At 42.2% G+C, this 15,634-nt stretch overlaps 1 protein-coding gene across 2 annotated transcripts in view; it reads left to right on the forward strand.

Annotated features, from left to right (window-relative positions):
* The first annotated feature begins 1,120 nt into the window (after positions 1-1,120).
* cacna2d3a (calcium channel, voltage-dependent, alpha 2/delta subunit 3a) overlaps positions 1,121-15,634 on the forward strand; it is a 118,690-nt gene continuing 104,176 nt past the window's right edge. For both annotated transcript variants that reach the window (XM_056385356.1, XM_056385357.1), the window contains exons 1-2: positions 1,121-2,024; positions 2,308-2,389. In XM_056385356.1, coding sequence (XP_056241331.1) covers positions 1,900-2,024; positions 2,308-2,389 — 207 coding nt within the window. In that variant the 5' untranslated portion in view covers positions 1,121-1,899. The remainder of the gene's footprint in view (positions 2,025-2,307; positions 2,390-15,634) is intronic.

Consider the following 15,634-nt stretch of genomic DNA (forward strand, 5'->3'; position numbering starts at 1 on the left):
TTGTGTTTTGACTGGCTGAGGAGGCGTTTTGCTTTTAAGAGTAAAATATAACTGTGCAGCAACTGTTAAGATTTATCACCTAATTTTACAACACATATATGATGTACTTTGACAGCCTGTCACTCTCAGACATATGTTTCTTTTATTGAGATTGCCTCATTGTATTGCCCATCCCCACACTGTATTTGCACTGTTCCAGTGCAGGCTGACTTCATTATAGTCTCGGCTTCATTATAGTCTCATTAGAACGGTCCATGCTTGTTGGTTTGGAAACCTGGGAGCTGTTCCAGTGACATCAAAGTACTGGCCACTGTAGGGAAAAGCAGTTGATATAAGATGGATAACCGTTACGCAAAAATCAGGTGATAAAATCTTTTGTTGATTTTTTTTCTCACTTACCTAAGTGCATTTTAATCTCCGATGGCGACTAGCTACTGAGGTTTGGCACCAATATCAAAAATAATACTTTTGTCCACCTTTATTTGATGAATATATGCACATTTTTAAAAATATGATCAAAAGTCTACAAGCCTACTGCACGTGACGTCGACTCTTTTGGTGTAAGCACTCTTGTGACAGGTCTGTAGGTGTTTTGCTGTGTTGGGCTAACCCAGCCCGGCTCTTTCACACTCATGTCTGACCCACATATGTCAGAGGTGAGTCTTCTGGTGTGAAAAGGGTATAGGCCCGTAATCAACAGGGCACCCCTTCTGCAGCAGTGGAGATAGGCTATTCAGTCAGTGTTGATCCCCTCCCAGTGCTTTGCCAGAATCCTTGCAGCTCTATGTGAAACGCGATCCGTCACATGGGGTCCGTTGCTGGGGGCTCTCATCCGCTTTCACAACCCATATGCCCACACACTGCCAGTGCCACATCATCGCTCCAAAGTGCATTTAATTGACATGCTTTTATTCAGCACAAGTGACTTATATCTCCTGGTCCTTTCCAACAAGAGGCGGAACACCCCCACTTCCCTCCATGTCTTCTTACTCTCTCTATCTCTCTGTCTCTCTCTCTCTCTCTTACAAACACACACACACACACACACACACACACACACACACACACACACTTTCTTTTCTTTTCTCTTCTCCCTCTCTGTCTTCCGTCAGCACTTTGGCAGTAATTCCTGCTTCAGTGAACCGGGCATACAGTGCATGACTTGATCTGACATGAAAGCTAAAGGCTAGCTATTATAGCCCTGTATTAGAGCCCATGAGTGGGGGAGAGAGAAAGCGAGAGAGGGAAAAAGAGAGAGAGAGAGAGAGGGAGGCAGGTAAGAAGTATGGCGTAATACAGCAACAATAACAACATCCTCAGTAGCCTATCCTCAGATTCTGAGAGGAAGGAGGAGAGAAAGTGTGTGTGTGTGTGTGTGTGTGTGTGTGTGAGAGAGAGAGAGAGAGAGAAAGGGAGAGAGGAGGCTAGTCGCACCACTCAAGAGGAGTAGGCGTGCTCTTGTGCGCTGCATCGTTTGATGATCTCCCCGGTTCCCCCTGAACCTCCACTCTGTGCTCTCAGTGGGTGAGGTCGGTCCAACAAAGCGACTAAGCGGACTTTACCCTGCCAGAGGAGTCGAGCTCGACTTTCCGCCGGGCAGCAGAGCCGTGTGCACCGCACCGGTCAGCGGGGCCACACCGCGGCACTTTGGATAACTCACACAGCTGAGGATCCTGCCGTTTGCCAAGGCGCATCATCGGCTCGTCCCGCACCAAGAACAGATGAACACATTGCCATGCATGATTTAGTCAGTCAGCATAGGTGACTTTTCATTTCCTCCATTTTTCTCCTCTTTCTTTTCATTTTTGGATTCTCTGCAAGGGGGGGAACAAATCCACGGTGGCAGCATAAGCCCAAAAACTCGCAGTGTGTGCGTAGGGAGGGTATTTTTTGCCCAAGATGCAGGTGGATCGGAGCTGTGTGGTTTCCAGTGCGTGGTGTGCGTGTCTGCTTTTACTTTTCTCAACTCTAAGCGCCAGGGTCACCGATGTGGGAGGCACCCACCAGAGCATTCCTCCGTCCGTGTAAGTAGACGCTCTTTTACGCAAAGGTGCCGCGCATCACTTGACTCTCCAAGTTACGAATCAGAACTTGATTAAGAAAAAAAAAAAAAATAGTTGAATGGCTTCCAGTGCTCTTCAACTTTTGCTACATTTCAGTCATAAAATATAAAATTCCCTGGGTTATATGCCTTTGTTTTTTACTCAGCGTGTTCAGTGCTTTTATATTGTAGCCTGTCTGTTTATATATTTATCTCTACCTCTGTCTGATTTCCTGCTGCTCCGTGTACATGTGTGCCGTTTGCAGGGTGAAGCTGTGGGCTTCAGCATTTGGTGGGGAGATGAAGTCCATCTCGGCAAAGTACTCTGGCTCCCAGCTGCTGCAGAAGGTGAGCTTCAGGTGTCAAACTCAAAGTACTGCCTGGAACTGCAATGCTCTCATATGCTTATTCAGATGGCTGAACTTCAGCACAAGTCTAATTCTTATGGGCAGTTTTACTCTCGAGGCAAAACATAGTGGAGAAGAGGAGATTTTCTTTTGAAAAATGTTTCAAGTGCACACAGGGACACACACATAACTAGAGATCTTTTTTTTATTTTATTTTTTCACTGCTGAAATGATGTGATTCTCTGGGTAACTGTTTATTTAAAAGCTTAGAGATACCTTTTTAAGAGACTTTTAAAATTGCTGCCTGCATGTGAGAGACCAGCCTATGAGAGGAAATGACTAGTGTTGAGTAATTTTTTTTTCTTTTCACTCCTCATCTCTTAAACAGAAGGACCTGTGCTTTTTAGCCACATGTGAATCAGTAATGCATGTCGACTAGGTAGACGCAGATTTAAAAGCTTATTCAGAACATGTGCCTTTTAAATGAGTGTCCACTTCTCAAGCACTCCGGCGCGCACACAAATATATTCTCCGGAAAGCATAATATATATTTTTTTTTCCCTAAGCATCTGAATGTGTTCCTCACATTTCCAACCACCCCCCCCCCCCCCTTACCTCTTTTCGTACCTCTTTGCGGACTGTTCCCATTACTTGTCCACTTTGCTTTGTGGCATTAATGCAAGATTTGAGTATGATGGAATGCAAATTTTTCTAATGGAGGGTCAGTTGATGAAGCATGAGTTAAAACTTGCTAATGGATAGCCGGTGGATAAAGGGCAAAGCTGAAGCTAACCTCTCAGAGGGCGAACACACATACACACACACACACACACACACACATACACACACACACACACACACACACACACACAATGTTGCTTGGGGCCAGCAGTTCAGGGCTCTGGTGGATGCAGACATCCACTGTGGTCTGTGTGTGTGTGTGTGTGTGTGTGTGTGTGTGTGTGTGTGTGTGTGTGTGTGAGACTGACTGACTGACTGCTGTAAGGGCCAAAACCAGATATGATGTGACATACAACCACGACCTGTGTCTGTCACTTACAGATGTCCCCTATATGCAGGTGCACACATACAGAATCCACTTAACTCACTCACACACACACACACACAAGCACACACGGTGGGTATGCACATGGCCACACACTGCATATTCACATGCACAGTCCCATAGACACATATGGCCCTATAGCATGGGATTTCATCAGCCGCTGATAAGGCAGAGTAGTGGCGTTATCTCTTTGACAGGATAGAAACTGTACCCCCTTCTCATCTTTTTCTGCCTCCAAAAAGAAGATAACCCTCCCACGGAGTGACGACCTCTTTATGAAATGCAAATGAAGGCCGCAGGGTTAATTGAGCAAAGAAAAGACTGGAGACGTTTTTGTGGGAAAAGTGCATCTTTTCACACCAAACTGGTATGTTGCAAGTACAGTGTTATTCGCTGTGCCCATTTGCCGGATCATATCATCTGCTGTGCAGGATGAATATATAAATGCACGCATGCATTCACTTGCAGGCTTTGGCAACATGTCACAGTGCCCTGTATGTTGGGCCTCATTGTGTGTCCGGTACAGTCTTGTAGCTCTTGTTTAGGACTGCTGAGGAGGGACCACAGTTCCCCTGAGGGCACATATGCTTTTAAATAGGCAGAAAGAATGTGGGATATACACTGTCATACATAGAGAGGAGGATGGTCCTGAAGAGAAAAGACCAGAGTGTGTCTGTCAGTAAGTGAGTGTGAGAGGGAGAGAGAGAGAGAGAGAGAGAGAGAGAGAGAGAGAGAGAGAGAGAGAGAGAGAGTGAGTGTGTGTGTGTGTGTGTGTGTGTGTGTGTGTGTGTGTGTGTGTGTGTGTGTGTGTGTGTGTGTGTGTGTGTGTGTGTGTGTGTGTGTGTGTGTGTATGTATGTATGTGTTTGTTTCCCCTGGGCAGGGGACAGATGGACTCAGTCTCTCTTCAGTTATCTCTCTGACCCTAGCGTAACAAAACTCCCTTGGAAATAACCATCTCTGCAAGACACACACACACGAATGCACACACACACACACACACACACACACACACACACACACACACACACACAAACAGACACACACGCACACAGACAATTGCACTATGCGTGCAACTTAACCTGAATCATGCTTCATATATCAGCATATATTTCCATGCTTTATTTAAAAATAGGTTTGTACCATCACACCAAGGCCGTACAAATTCTATAATGTTTCGAAAATATTCTGGGAAAAAATACTTTAAAAGGAAAAAAGATGATGGACCAGTAGCTGGAAAGTGAAATGAGTACAGAACACAAATCTAGTTAAGACACCAGAGAAGTTGAAACAATGCTCGTCAGGATTTTTGTTTTGTAACATTTCTGTATAGTTCTGCATGACTGGCAGCTATTGTGGCTCATGGTGTTACTTTGTGTTCCAAGTTAAAATGCTACAAATTGAATTTTATACTTCCTTTGTGTTGCCTCTGCGTTAATTTGATGCTTGATTTGACTTCCAATTTAATCATCTTTAATAAGAGACATTCTTAAAAAGTGCAAAAGTGTGGTTAATCGTAATTAATAATACAAAAGCATGCAATAAATTACTTAATTCTTTTTAATTGAGTGACAGCCCTAATCCAAATACATTACCAGCTTAATTTAATATTTTCATAGATAATTCATATAGATGCTTTCAGCAATTTCAGTCAAACAGGAAATAGTCAATAAAAAGATTGCATGACAGCTAAGTTGGAAAACGGCGTCGTTCCCAGAAGGACCCAGAGTACAGGATTTATGTAAATATAAATATTTGAAAATAATTACTTTTCTTCAAATAACCTGATTTGGTTGAGGCTGTTTTCAGAGACAAATTTAACATCTTACATCTTTTTTTTTTTTTTGTATAATTTCTTTTTTTTAATCCAGTTAGAGCAGATTTAGCTTCTCATCCAAACCCCCCTCTCCTCTTTCCTCTTTCCTCTGCTGTCCTGATCTGTCCTCCCTTCCCACGCCACAGCCCGCTTCCTGTATCCATCGGAAACAGCTCTTGTTTCAAGGTTATACCAGTGTATGTGTGTGTGTGTGTGTGTGTGTGTGTGTGTGTGTGTGTGTGTGTGTGTGTGTGTGTGTGTGTGTGTGTGTTCTTGCACAAGAGAGAGGAAAAAAAAAGAACATGATCAATGACACCTTCAGTTTGTTACACAAATCAGATGCTAGCAGTTAACTCATCAATGTATGTACAAATGCAATACATACATATATATATATATATTTAGATACACTATACATGTGCACACGCAAACACCCTAAGGACAGGAGACTTCTGTTTGAGACACATTAAATATCTCCCACTGACAGTTAGAATTAGCTCTGTGTGTTTTACCCTCTTCACTGCTATTCTGTTGAAATCTTTAATTTCATGTATCATTGAGCAACCTGTCTATATGAGCCAGCCTGGTTGTGATGGCTGTGTCTGTGTGTGTGTTGTTGGCCGGACTAGTTTTCACCTCACTGATGTTATGGCTTTGTGGAATCAAAGTAGTGGAGCATTATGCCACACTGAAATAACTTCAAGCCTCTCGGTAATGGAAGATACAAGACAAATGATCATTCTGCGCGATCGCCACCAAGGCTCTCTGAAAGTTATCCGTGCACGTCTGCTTTCCTATTTTACAAAAGCATAAGCCAATATCTGAGGGCAAGGAATAGGCAGCAGGTGGATGTGTCTGCTGCATCTATGTGTGTGTGTGTGTGTGGTAAGTTTGCATACCTACTTAAAGCATGCTCAATCACACACAAATACACACCGTCTCTCCCACGCTCAGAGACGCATATTCCAAACAAAAGAGCAGAGGATGATAGGAAAGTGTAATGATGTGTGACAAGAGTATGCTGGAATCGATTTGCCTGGCAAGTGTGACAAGTGTGTGCGTCTGGGTGTGTACGCGCGTATGGTTTCAGAGCGGTGCCATACCATACCATTTTCCTTTACTGCCAAAGAGCTTAGAGTGGCAAGCCGCTGACAGTATTCCTAAAGAATGAGCAAAAGAGGACAGAGTGGAGTGGTTTCCGCAAAAAAAAAAAAAAAGAAACGCTGGATGAAAAATATATATTAGTATTGAAGTCGTCCAGTGAAGTGTAGAGACAAACGGCTTACAGAAAGACACGCAACGTGCACATGCTGGGTTTATGGAGTACAGAGAGAAAGGGTTAGGGAGAAGAACATGTGCTTCAATTTGTATCCACTGATGTGGCCGACCATCAGCTTTTGCTATAAAATATTTGTTATCCCTAATTCATTTTAAAGAAATGTGTATCATCATCACCCGAAACATAGTTATATATTACTGTACTTTAACAAGGTCAGAAAAAAATGAAATATATATATATTTTTCTGACTATATGTTCATGTTGCAGTTGCCAGCACAGCCCAGTATTACACTGTGCTTGTATTTTCCCTCCTTTTTTCCTCTTTTTCGCTACCTTATTGAACTCTACATGCATGCATTGTAGACCTACAGTATATAATATTATCACTGACAGATAAAAAAATATGTAAACGATAACCTACAGGTCACATTTTCAGTGATTAAGAAAAGACTGCTTATTTTTTTGTTCAAATTCAAGTGTTGTGTAGGATCTTTCATACAAGTTAGTGCCAAAATCAGCTTATTCCTTTTCCCTGACACCAGTTTATTTGACATTATCTAATGAGCTTTCAAATAATCTTATAAACACATGAGATCAGTGATGAGTTAAGAGCTTTACACGCAAAATCGTTTTGATCCATTGAAGACCTTTCTGCGAGACTTGTTTCACAAAATCATAATTCAATATTTCTGCAGAAGGCAGTTTCATGTTTGTCTGTTGGAAGAAAAAAAAAAACATTTATTTTTGTTCTGAATATGTATTTTAGTCACACTAACCAGATTTAAGAGCTTGACTAATTGTCTAATTTTGAAGTGGAAATGATTATGCATTTCAGTTTTTCACGATCATTTAAAATTAATTACATATTTGGATGAACAGTGGAAGAATGACTCTTGCTGTGTGCGCAACTGCAATATGAGTTTAAAAAAAATGTATTTTCCACTCAGTACTCACATTAAACAGCACTTTTTTGTTTTAATTTGATAAAGCATTCCTTTTTTTATTTCCAAAGAAATTGATGTAGTTTAAGTGCCTTTTACTTTTGCGCAAATTTCACTTTACATAAATTAAACATTTGCTTTACAAATGTTTAATTGTTGTTAACCATTGTTTTTTTATATATATATATATATATATATATATATATATATTATTGTTTATTTGTAAAAGTTGCCTTGATAAACTCATGACTCAGGATTTCTCTGTTATATTACCCACATGTACATGTAATAATCTATGTACTGGATGAACTGAGGTAATGTCCACAATGGGGAATGTGTGAATTTCTACAAAAAAACAACAAATTACACATAATAGTTTCAAGGATCAGTCTCTAATTTTTTTTTGTATGTATTTCTAAACAGATGAATAAAAAATATGAGATATCATATTTCTACACCAGAATCACGACTATGGACTTTACCAAAGATCCTCCACACAGAAGATAGCGCATTACAGGCAGCACCAATGGTATCAAATGGGACACAGTTCTGCTCTCCTAAGTGGGCGTTGTCCCCCAACTGTCTAGACTTGCCTGTCTCCATCCTTTGGGAAAGAAAAGACAGATACGTTTTTCCTTGTTATTACATCCTGTTGCTGCAGAAAGCGCTGGCATTTTTAACACTCACTGGTGGATTACTTAATTATTGCAAAAAGAATACAACAACAGATACAACAGGGATACAGTGCAAATTTGCTCCTTTTTTGCCGCTCATCTGATCAGCCCAGTGCAAAGGCATGTCAGTTTAACAGGCCAATACTATGTTTTAGCAATCTTTAAGCAATGAAATGCATTTTATTTAAGTTTTAAAGTTTAATCCATAGTTTCACATATAAGTAAGTCAATCCAAAAATAACTCTGGTCCATCTAAATATCTGGTTATCGGTTGGCAAACGATATCGGCAGTTGACAGATCTTGAGCGCGCGTGAGAGAGAGAGAGAGAGAGAGAGAGAGAGAGGCAGGTCTCGAATAAAGTTAATTTTCTCCTGATCTGTAAAATGTAACTTTCATGTCAGAATGTTCTGAAGACGTGTGGCTTGTGAAAGATGGATCCAGTATTTATTTATGGAGCGAAAATCAGTCATAATCTGTGATCTCATTCACTTCGCGGGTGAGGTGGAGAGGTGGAGAAACCCACGTGACACAGATACAGGAAATGATTTTTCTTTCTACTGTCTCTGTACGGTGATGAGATATTTGAAGTCAACAAACTTAAGAGACTTATTTTTGGTAGCTAGTCAAAAGTGTTTTAGGGGGATGCGGTTGTGCTGGAGGTGTTTAGGCCTATGACCTCAGTTTTTATCAAACATAAGCTACGCTGCTGTTGTATTGAAGCTGCTGAGTTTCAGCCTGGTTGGAAAAAAAAAAAAAAAAAATTAAAATGATGGCACAAATAATTCCCCTCGAGTGTCAAAAATCTATTTCATTAGTGCCAAAAAGCTGGTAATGTATTACAGTCCAAAAAATTTCAAAATTGTTTGATTACCACTTGTTCTTCAGACTAATTTGAAGAGCAGTTTTACCCATTTCTCTTGTTGCCCTCAATTGCCTTTCTTGTTCCAGGGATGACTTTGTACTGCGACTGCGGCTACGACTTGACTATGTACTGTATGTGTGTGAGTGTGTGTGTGTGTCTGCGTCGAGGTGGAGGGGGAAGTATGTGTGATGGTGCCAATCTGCTGCCAAGGGTGGGTGATGGCTGAGGCGATCCAGTGTAACAGTGTGTCAGTGAGGGGGAGACGGCTGCAGATTAGATTTAGCTTTGGGAAAATTGAATAGCTGTCAGGTTTGGTTCAGCACGGCTGGCGATGAGGTGAGGGAAGGGGGTGTGTAGGGGTGTGTACTGGTGACGGTGCCTCTTCCCCTAACCTCCCCTCACCCTCCCATTTCTTCTTCTGCTTCTCTCTCCCTCCCTGTCTTGTTCTCATTGACCAAATCATGATCTTGCTAAATTTGATTCCTCCACTGCTTATTGAGGGAGAGGGAAGAGAAAGAGAGGCGTGTGTGTGTGTATGTAAAAACGAATGAGAGAGAGAGAGAGAAAATGACGGAGGAATGCCGTGTCACGCAGAGTTAATTACAGCGTTAGCAGGCGAGAGTGCAGCCTGTGCTGCTATCCTTTCATGTCCTAGCAGGCCAGCTTTAGCCAACACAGCCTCTCACTCAAACTGTAATTAGTGCTTTGTTGGTGAGAAAAGCATGAGAAAAGCCAGTGTGTGAATCAAACACCCTGCCTTTACTAAAGAGAGCTCAGGAGCAGAGAGCGAGGCCTTTTGCTACCAGATTAAAGAACTTCAATTCTTTAAGAGCACAACTGCTGACGCTGTGTTTGTGGGCTTAGAAAATCAAGTGTCTTTTGATGACTTGTTAGCAGTTGCAGTTGTGCAGTTTACCTCTTTGATTTATCCACAATATCTCTGACTAAGTTCATTTGCCAGCGTGAAAAGTGTTTGATTTAGTAGTTAATTTGTGTTTGTAAGGACGCTGATTTTTCTTCCCAGTTCCTGAAATTTCTGCAGAGGATACATGCACACACACACAAATAACACACACACACACACACACACACACACACACACACACACACACACACACACACACACACACACACACACACACACACACACACACACACACACACACACACACACACAGAGTGTTTGCATACAGTGTAACACCTTGTGCTCTGTGCTGCTGGGATGATGAATGTGAACACTGAAGATAAATATCCACTGTCATCCGTCATTGGCTGCTCAGGTTTGGCTCTGTCTCTGTTGGCCTGCAGATAAAGAGCATTTCACCGTGGCAACACCAGACATTAATGGACACACACATGTATACAAGCATACACATACATACACACACACACACACTTTTACAGATTTCTGTAATTATGACAGATTGTTCGCCCGGTCTGCACCAGACTCGATTGCATGCAGAAAGTAAACATTAGCCAACTTGGTAAAGGGGCGGGACTAGTACTATTAAGCACATTAACGTGTGCGGCATTGTGTGAAGGACTGTCTGTGACTTGCTGCTGTCCACATCAATCATCCTGCCCGTTGTTTGGGTCCACCCCGTGTGCTGTAGGTAAAGATGGCTCTTATAAAGTAATACACTGACTATGAGAAAGGACATCGAGCCCATTACAGCTGCTCCATCAATCACAAATGCCTCCTTATACTTGCCAAACCTCTGCATGCTCAAATAATTCCCTATATATATATATATATATATATATATATATATATATATATAAAATGGCACCTCACCTTCCTTTCTTTCTTTTTTCCTTCCTTCCTCTGTTCACTTTGTCCCTTTACATTACCTTCAACCTTTCTGTCAACTCTTTCACCCATATGTTTTTGCATCCCTGTGCCTCCCCCAATTATTTTTCTCTCCTTCTCCCCTTCCCTCTCGCACTTTCTCTCCAAGTCTCTCCTCCACTCCCTCCATCCTTCTGCTTTAATAATGGATGGGATGCAGCTACGGCACTAAAGAATACATGGGAGGGGATCTTGGGACAGGCCACCAGAGTTCGGCGCAAGTGTTGGTGCCCACACCCTTTTTAAAAAAAAAAAAAAAAAAAAAAAAAAAAAAAAAATAGTTCTGCTGGCCCAGCACAATGTCCTGCACTCACTGCACTCTCAATATGTGTCCCAAGTCACCCCCTCTGCCTCTACATCAACTCCGCCGACATACACACTCGCGCGAACGCACACTTAGTTTTACTGTACTACACCCCATTTGCACAACACTTCTCATACGCTGCGAGAGTGCTGCCAAATCCAGCTCAGTGGGACAACAGCGGCCCCTCCTCTTGATGACCTTCACCGGCACTTGATATCATCTCGCACAAACACACACTTGATACCGCAGTGTACAGTGGAAGAATACGGTCATGCATAAACACCAATGAGAAAACCGCACGTCAATACACACATGCACTTTAGTTAGCCTTCCCTTGTTGCTCACTGAAACCTCAGCGCACATTACAAAAACTTTTCGCACTCTGCGTATATTTATTTTCTGCTGTGTCTCTTGTTACATGCTGTGTTATGCGTTATATTGGCAGGAGGCCTGTGCTGCCTAATGTGCAGATAAGGAAATGCTGAGCACTGAGTAAGTGACAAACGATTACTTAGACAGAGAGGATCAGTATGGATCGATGTTGAGCGGTATCGATTAGACGGTGTTATCGGCATATGCAGTAACAAAGACGGATACTACATGGAAGGTAAGGGGGTCACATTTAGTCAGATAGAGGAATTGTTGCTTTTTCAATCAGAGACAGCCTGTTGTTCAGCTGAATATAAATCCCTTTAATGTTTTAGTTGGCGATAATGTAACTGTGGCTCACAACAATGGTCATTAACATGGCATTGTTTCAACTTCATTGTTGAATCGCCAAAGTTTAATTTATTTCTGGCAGTACTTTGGGGTGTGTAGCGATGCATACACAAACAAAGGATTAGGAAGTGCTTCATTTACCATTGACCCAGACAATACAACAATATTTTTCATATGCTTCTTTTCAGACACGTTTACTTAGTTTTTCCAACAGGAGTTGTACAGCGACAGGGAGTTTTTGAACGGCGGTTAATCAAGTTGATGGCTTTGTGAATGCAGAGGTGCTTGTAGGTAACTTATAACGTTATTTCGCTGTGTTTGGTTATCAAACAGGAGAGTACCGCTGTGAAACCGCTGTGTTTATGTTCGTTATTCACATTTGAGCAGTGAGCACAAGGTTTGCAGTGTTATCACTTTGTTAGATGTTTGTTACTAAAGAAGGGGAAAGAGGAGAAAGGGAAACGAGTCTTTCTTTAACTTAAAGTGATAGTTCAGGTAATTTGACGTGGGGTTGTGTGAAGTCCTTATCTATAGTCCTTGTATTACCTGCAGTAGATTCGGATCAGCATGCTCCCAGTTCAGAGATTGAAATTAAAGCCTACGCTTAAACTCATATTAGCTTTTTTTCTATGGGCATTTTTTGTGGATTGCTCCCGGTCCACAGCAGCACATCACCCAGCTTCTGTGCCGGTGCTCCCTGCTGCTTCTCTAGTGCTGGGAGCGCGCTGATCCGATTCTACTGCAGGTAATACACTGACAACCCCACGCCAAATTACCCGAACTATCACTTCAATGGTGTCTTCACAACACGAGCAGCCAATCACAGTCACAAATCTGTAATGCTTGTTGATGTAGTCATTCAGTCAGTCGCTTTCCTGTTTGCAAACTCAGGAAAATAGTGAACCTCTTTCAAGCTAATAGACAAGTATGTAACGGTGCAGAATAACTAGGCTACACACACACACACACACACACACACACACACACACACACACACACACACACACACACACACACACACAGTTATCAGCAAAGAACAAAGAGTTGCAGTGGGCGTACAGAGCTCAAATGCATCTCATTTTCTTTACAATATGCTAATGGCACTCAGTAACTTTGGTGTAAACAGTGAGACTCAGATGGATTAGACCTGTGTCAGTGTCAGTAGCACAAGCAGTGTTGTGTGTGTGTGTGTGTGTGTGTGTGTGTGTGTGTGTGTGTGGAATGATTTTAGTGCTCTTACAACTGAAGAACTGCCCTTTATTTGATTGCAGAACACAGCATTTCTCAATAACGATGCTGATGCTGACCGGACGATAGTTTACACATGTGCTGGATCTCAGCCAGGTGTGCTTTTGTGAGATGATGCAGAACTGGACGTTTATGGAATGAACACCTAAAGATTATGATCAGTATTATCAGATAACACGGACTACGATCCCTTTAGAATTTTATTACCTTGAGTCTGAGCCTTCGAGAAAAATGAGTCTCCTCCGATTTATACAGTGAATCCTTTCTAAACAATACATCATCTTTACTTTTATATTTTATGTTTTACATTTATTTCATATTGTTCATTAATTTCATGTGTCCAGTTAAACTTTTTTTAGTGTCTCCTGATTAATGTTTTAGCGGATCTCAAAAGTATCCTTCTCCACCATAGGTGGTGCGTTTATTTCCTCCATTTCTTTGTGAGCCTTTCAAAGCAAACTGAAATGAAACTGCAGTCCAAAAAATGCAACTTCCCATAATAAATCTCCACTTGCAAGGATGAATATTGCCTTTATACATCCAGCACAATGTTTTGCTCTCCCCCTCCACTTTCACGCTGGCTGCTGCTAGAATCAATTTGAGACTGTGCGAATGTATGGAGTGGAATAGGGAAGCAGCAGGCCACACTGAACCTGCTGCTAAGCATGAAAAATGTTTTCCAGGACTCTGCTGAAACCAACTGAATGCAGGCAACTACAGATAGACTGTGCACTATTAATCAGTTCCATGTGAACAGATTAGACCTGCTCTTGGTGCTATTAGGTTTTTTGGTGAAGTGAATTATGGCTGTATGAAAGAATACGTGGAGTGGGACTGGTAGAGAGGCTACTCCCTCCACTTTCTGCATAAGTGTTGAAAGATAAAGGTCCTTTGCTTCCTGTCCTTTTCCTTTGCTTCATAAAATAATTATTTTAGAGTAGAGAAGTTCTCATGCTGGTGTATAGGCGATGTCAGCCTCAGCCCTTTAGGAGTATCTGTGTCTGTGTATAGGTGGAGGCGGGTGGAGGCGGGGGGCGCCATCATGGCAAGGCATGTGAGGACACTGAAAGATGGCGGTCATTAGAGAGAGCAGGGATTTGGCACCCACTCTGAGGGGCAATGGTGCATACCCAACAGACGCAGTGCCACTGGGACAAACTCCTGAGTGTCGCTATCGGCTATGCCATAAGGCCTTGTGTGTGTGCGTGTTAGTACAGCTGTTATTCTACTGTTCCTCTCAATAGCCCTCAGGCTGCCTTTAAACAGTCTATCACTGCAGACACACACACACACACACACATACACAAACACACACACACACACACACACACACACACACACACATACATACATTCAGGGGCTGCGGGTGGATGAATTGTGTTAAGGAGCTAAATGGGTGAGGTGTGTAAGTGGTTTCGATTATGCTGGAATAAAAAAGAGCACCATGGCCTTTGCTTACAGGGAGGATTTGTGTGAACAAGTGATTTTTAAAAATCCATGTCGATATTTAGTTATGGAAGGGATAATAACTAATAATTCCCGACACTCTGTACGCAGGCAAACCACCACTGTTAGTCATCTGGTCTGTTGGTCGGGGCTCCACTTTGGTCCTGATTGAAACATCTCAACAGCCATCGGATGGAGGATTGCCATCAAATATTGTGCAGACATTCCTGGACCCCAGAGGATGGATGCTACTGACTTTGGTGATCCCCTGACCTTTCCTCTTGTGCCACAATGAGGCTGACATTTGTGGTTTTAAGTGAAATGTCACAAAAATTGTTTGATGGATTGCCATGAAGTTTGGTACAGACGTCCATGTCCCCCTCAGAATTCATTGTAATAACTTTGGTGATCCCCTGACCTTTCATTTAGCTCCACTACATCCTCACCAGGTCAGTTCAGTTTGTCCAATACTTTGGTTTATGACCAAATATTTAAAAAAAGCAGCCTCAGCTGTACTTTGTGTTTAGTGCTAATTAACAAATGTAAGCATGCTAACATACTAAACTAAAGCCCCTTTTTATACTGGATAAAAACCTGTAAACTCCCACTAACATCTGGCTTATGTGTTTAGTGTGTAAAGGTACAATCAGCATTTACTTAATGACTCTGCAGTATTCGCAGGTATTTGTCAGCTCTGGCTCTGATTGGCAGTGATGTAATCGCAACACCCAGGTGAACGTGCTGTGGCGTCTTTCAGAGCACATGGAGCTGTTAAACCCAAAACACCGCAGCTATACCTTCCGCTGAGAGCGTGCTGCGCTTGGGCCTACGCTACATCAGTTTTAAAAAAAAACCACACAAGCACCAACTGAAGTGTCTCACACAGAGGCTGTAACACTCAACAGCAGCACCGACCCGGGGATGAGAAGGGATGGATCCATTTTACCAGTCGGCACAGCAGCTAGCAGCTCACTCTTTGAATCTGTGAAGATATTCCCTCCCATGCTTCTGCGCATGCGTGTACGTGTGTGTGTGTGTGGT

This window comes from Seriola aureovittata, chromosome 9 (assembly GCF_021018895.1).
Source record: "Seriola aureovittata isolate HTS-2021-v1 ecotype China chromosome 9, ASM2101889v1, whole genome shotgun sequence".
In the NCBI taxonomy this organism is placed as follows: Eukaryota; Metazoa; Chordata; class Actinopteri; order Carangiformes; family Carangidae; genus Seriola; species Seriola aureovittata.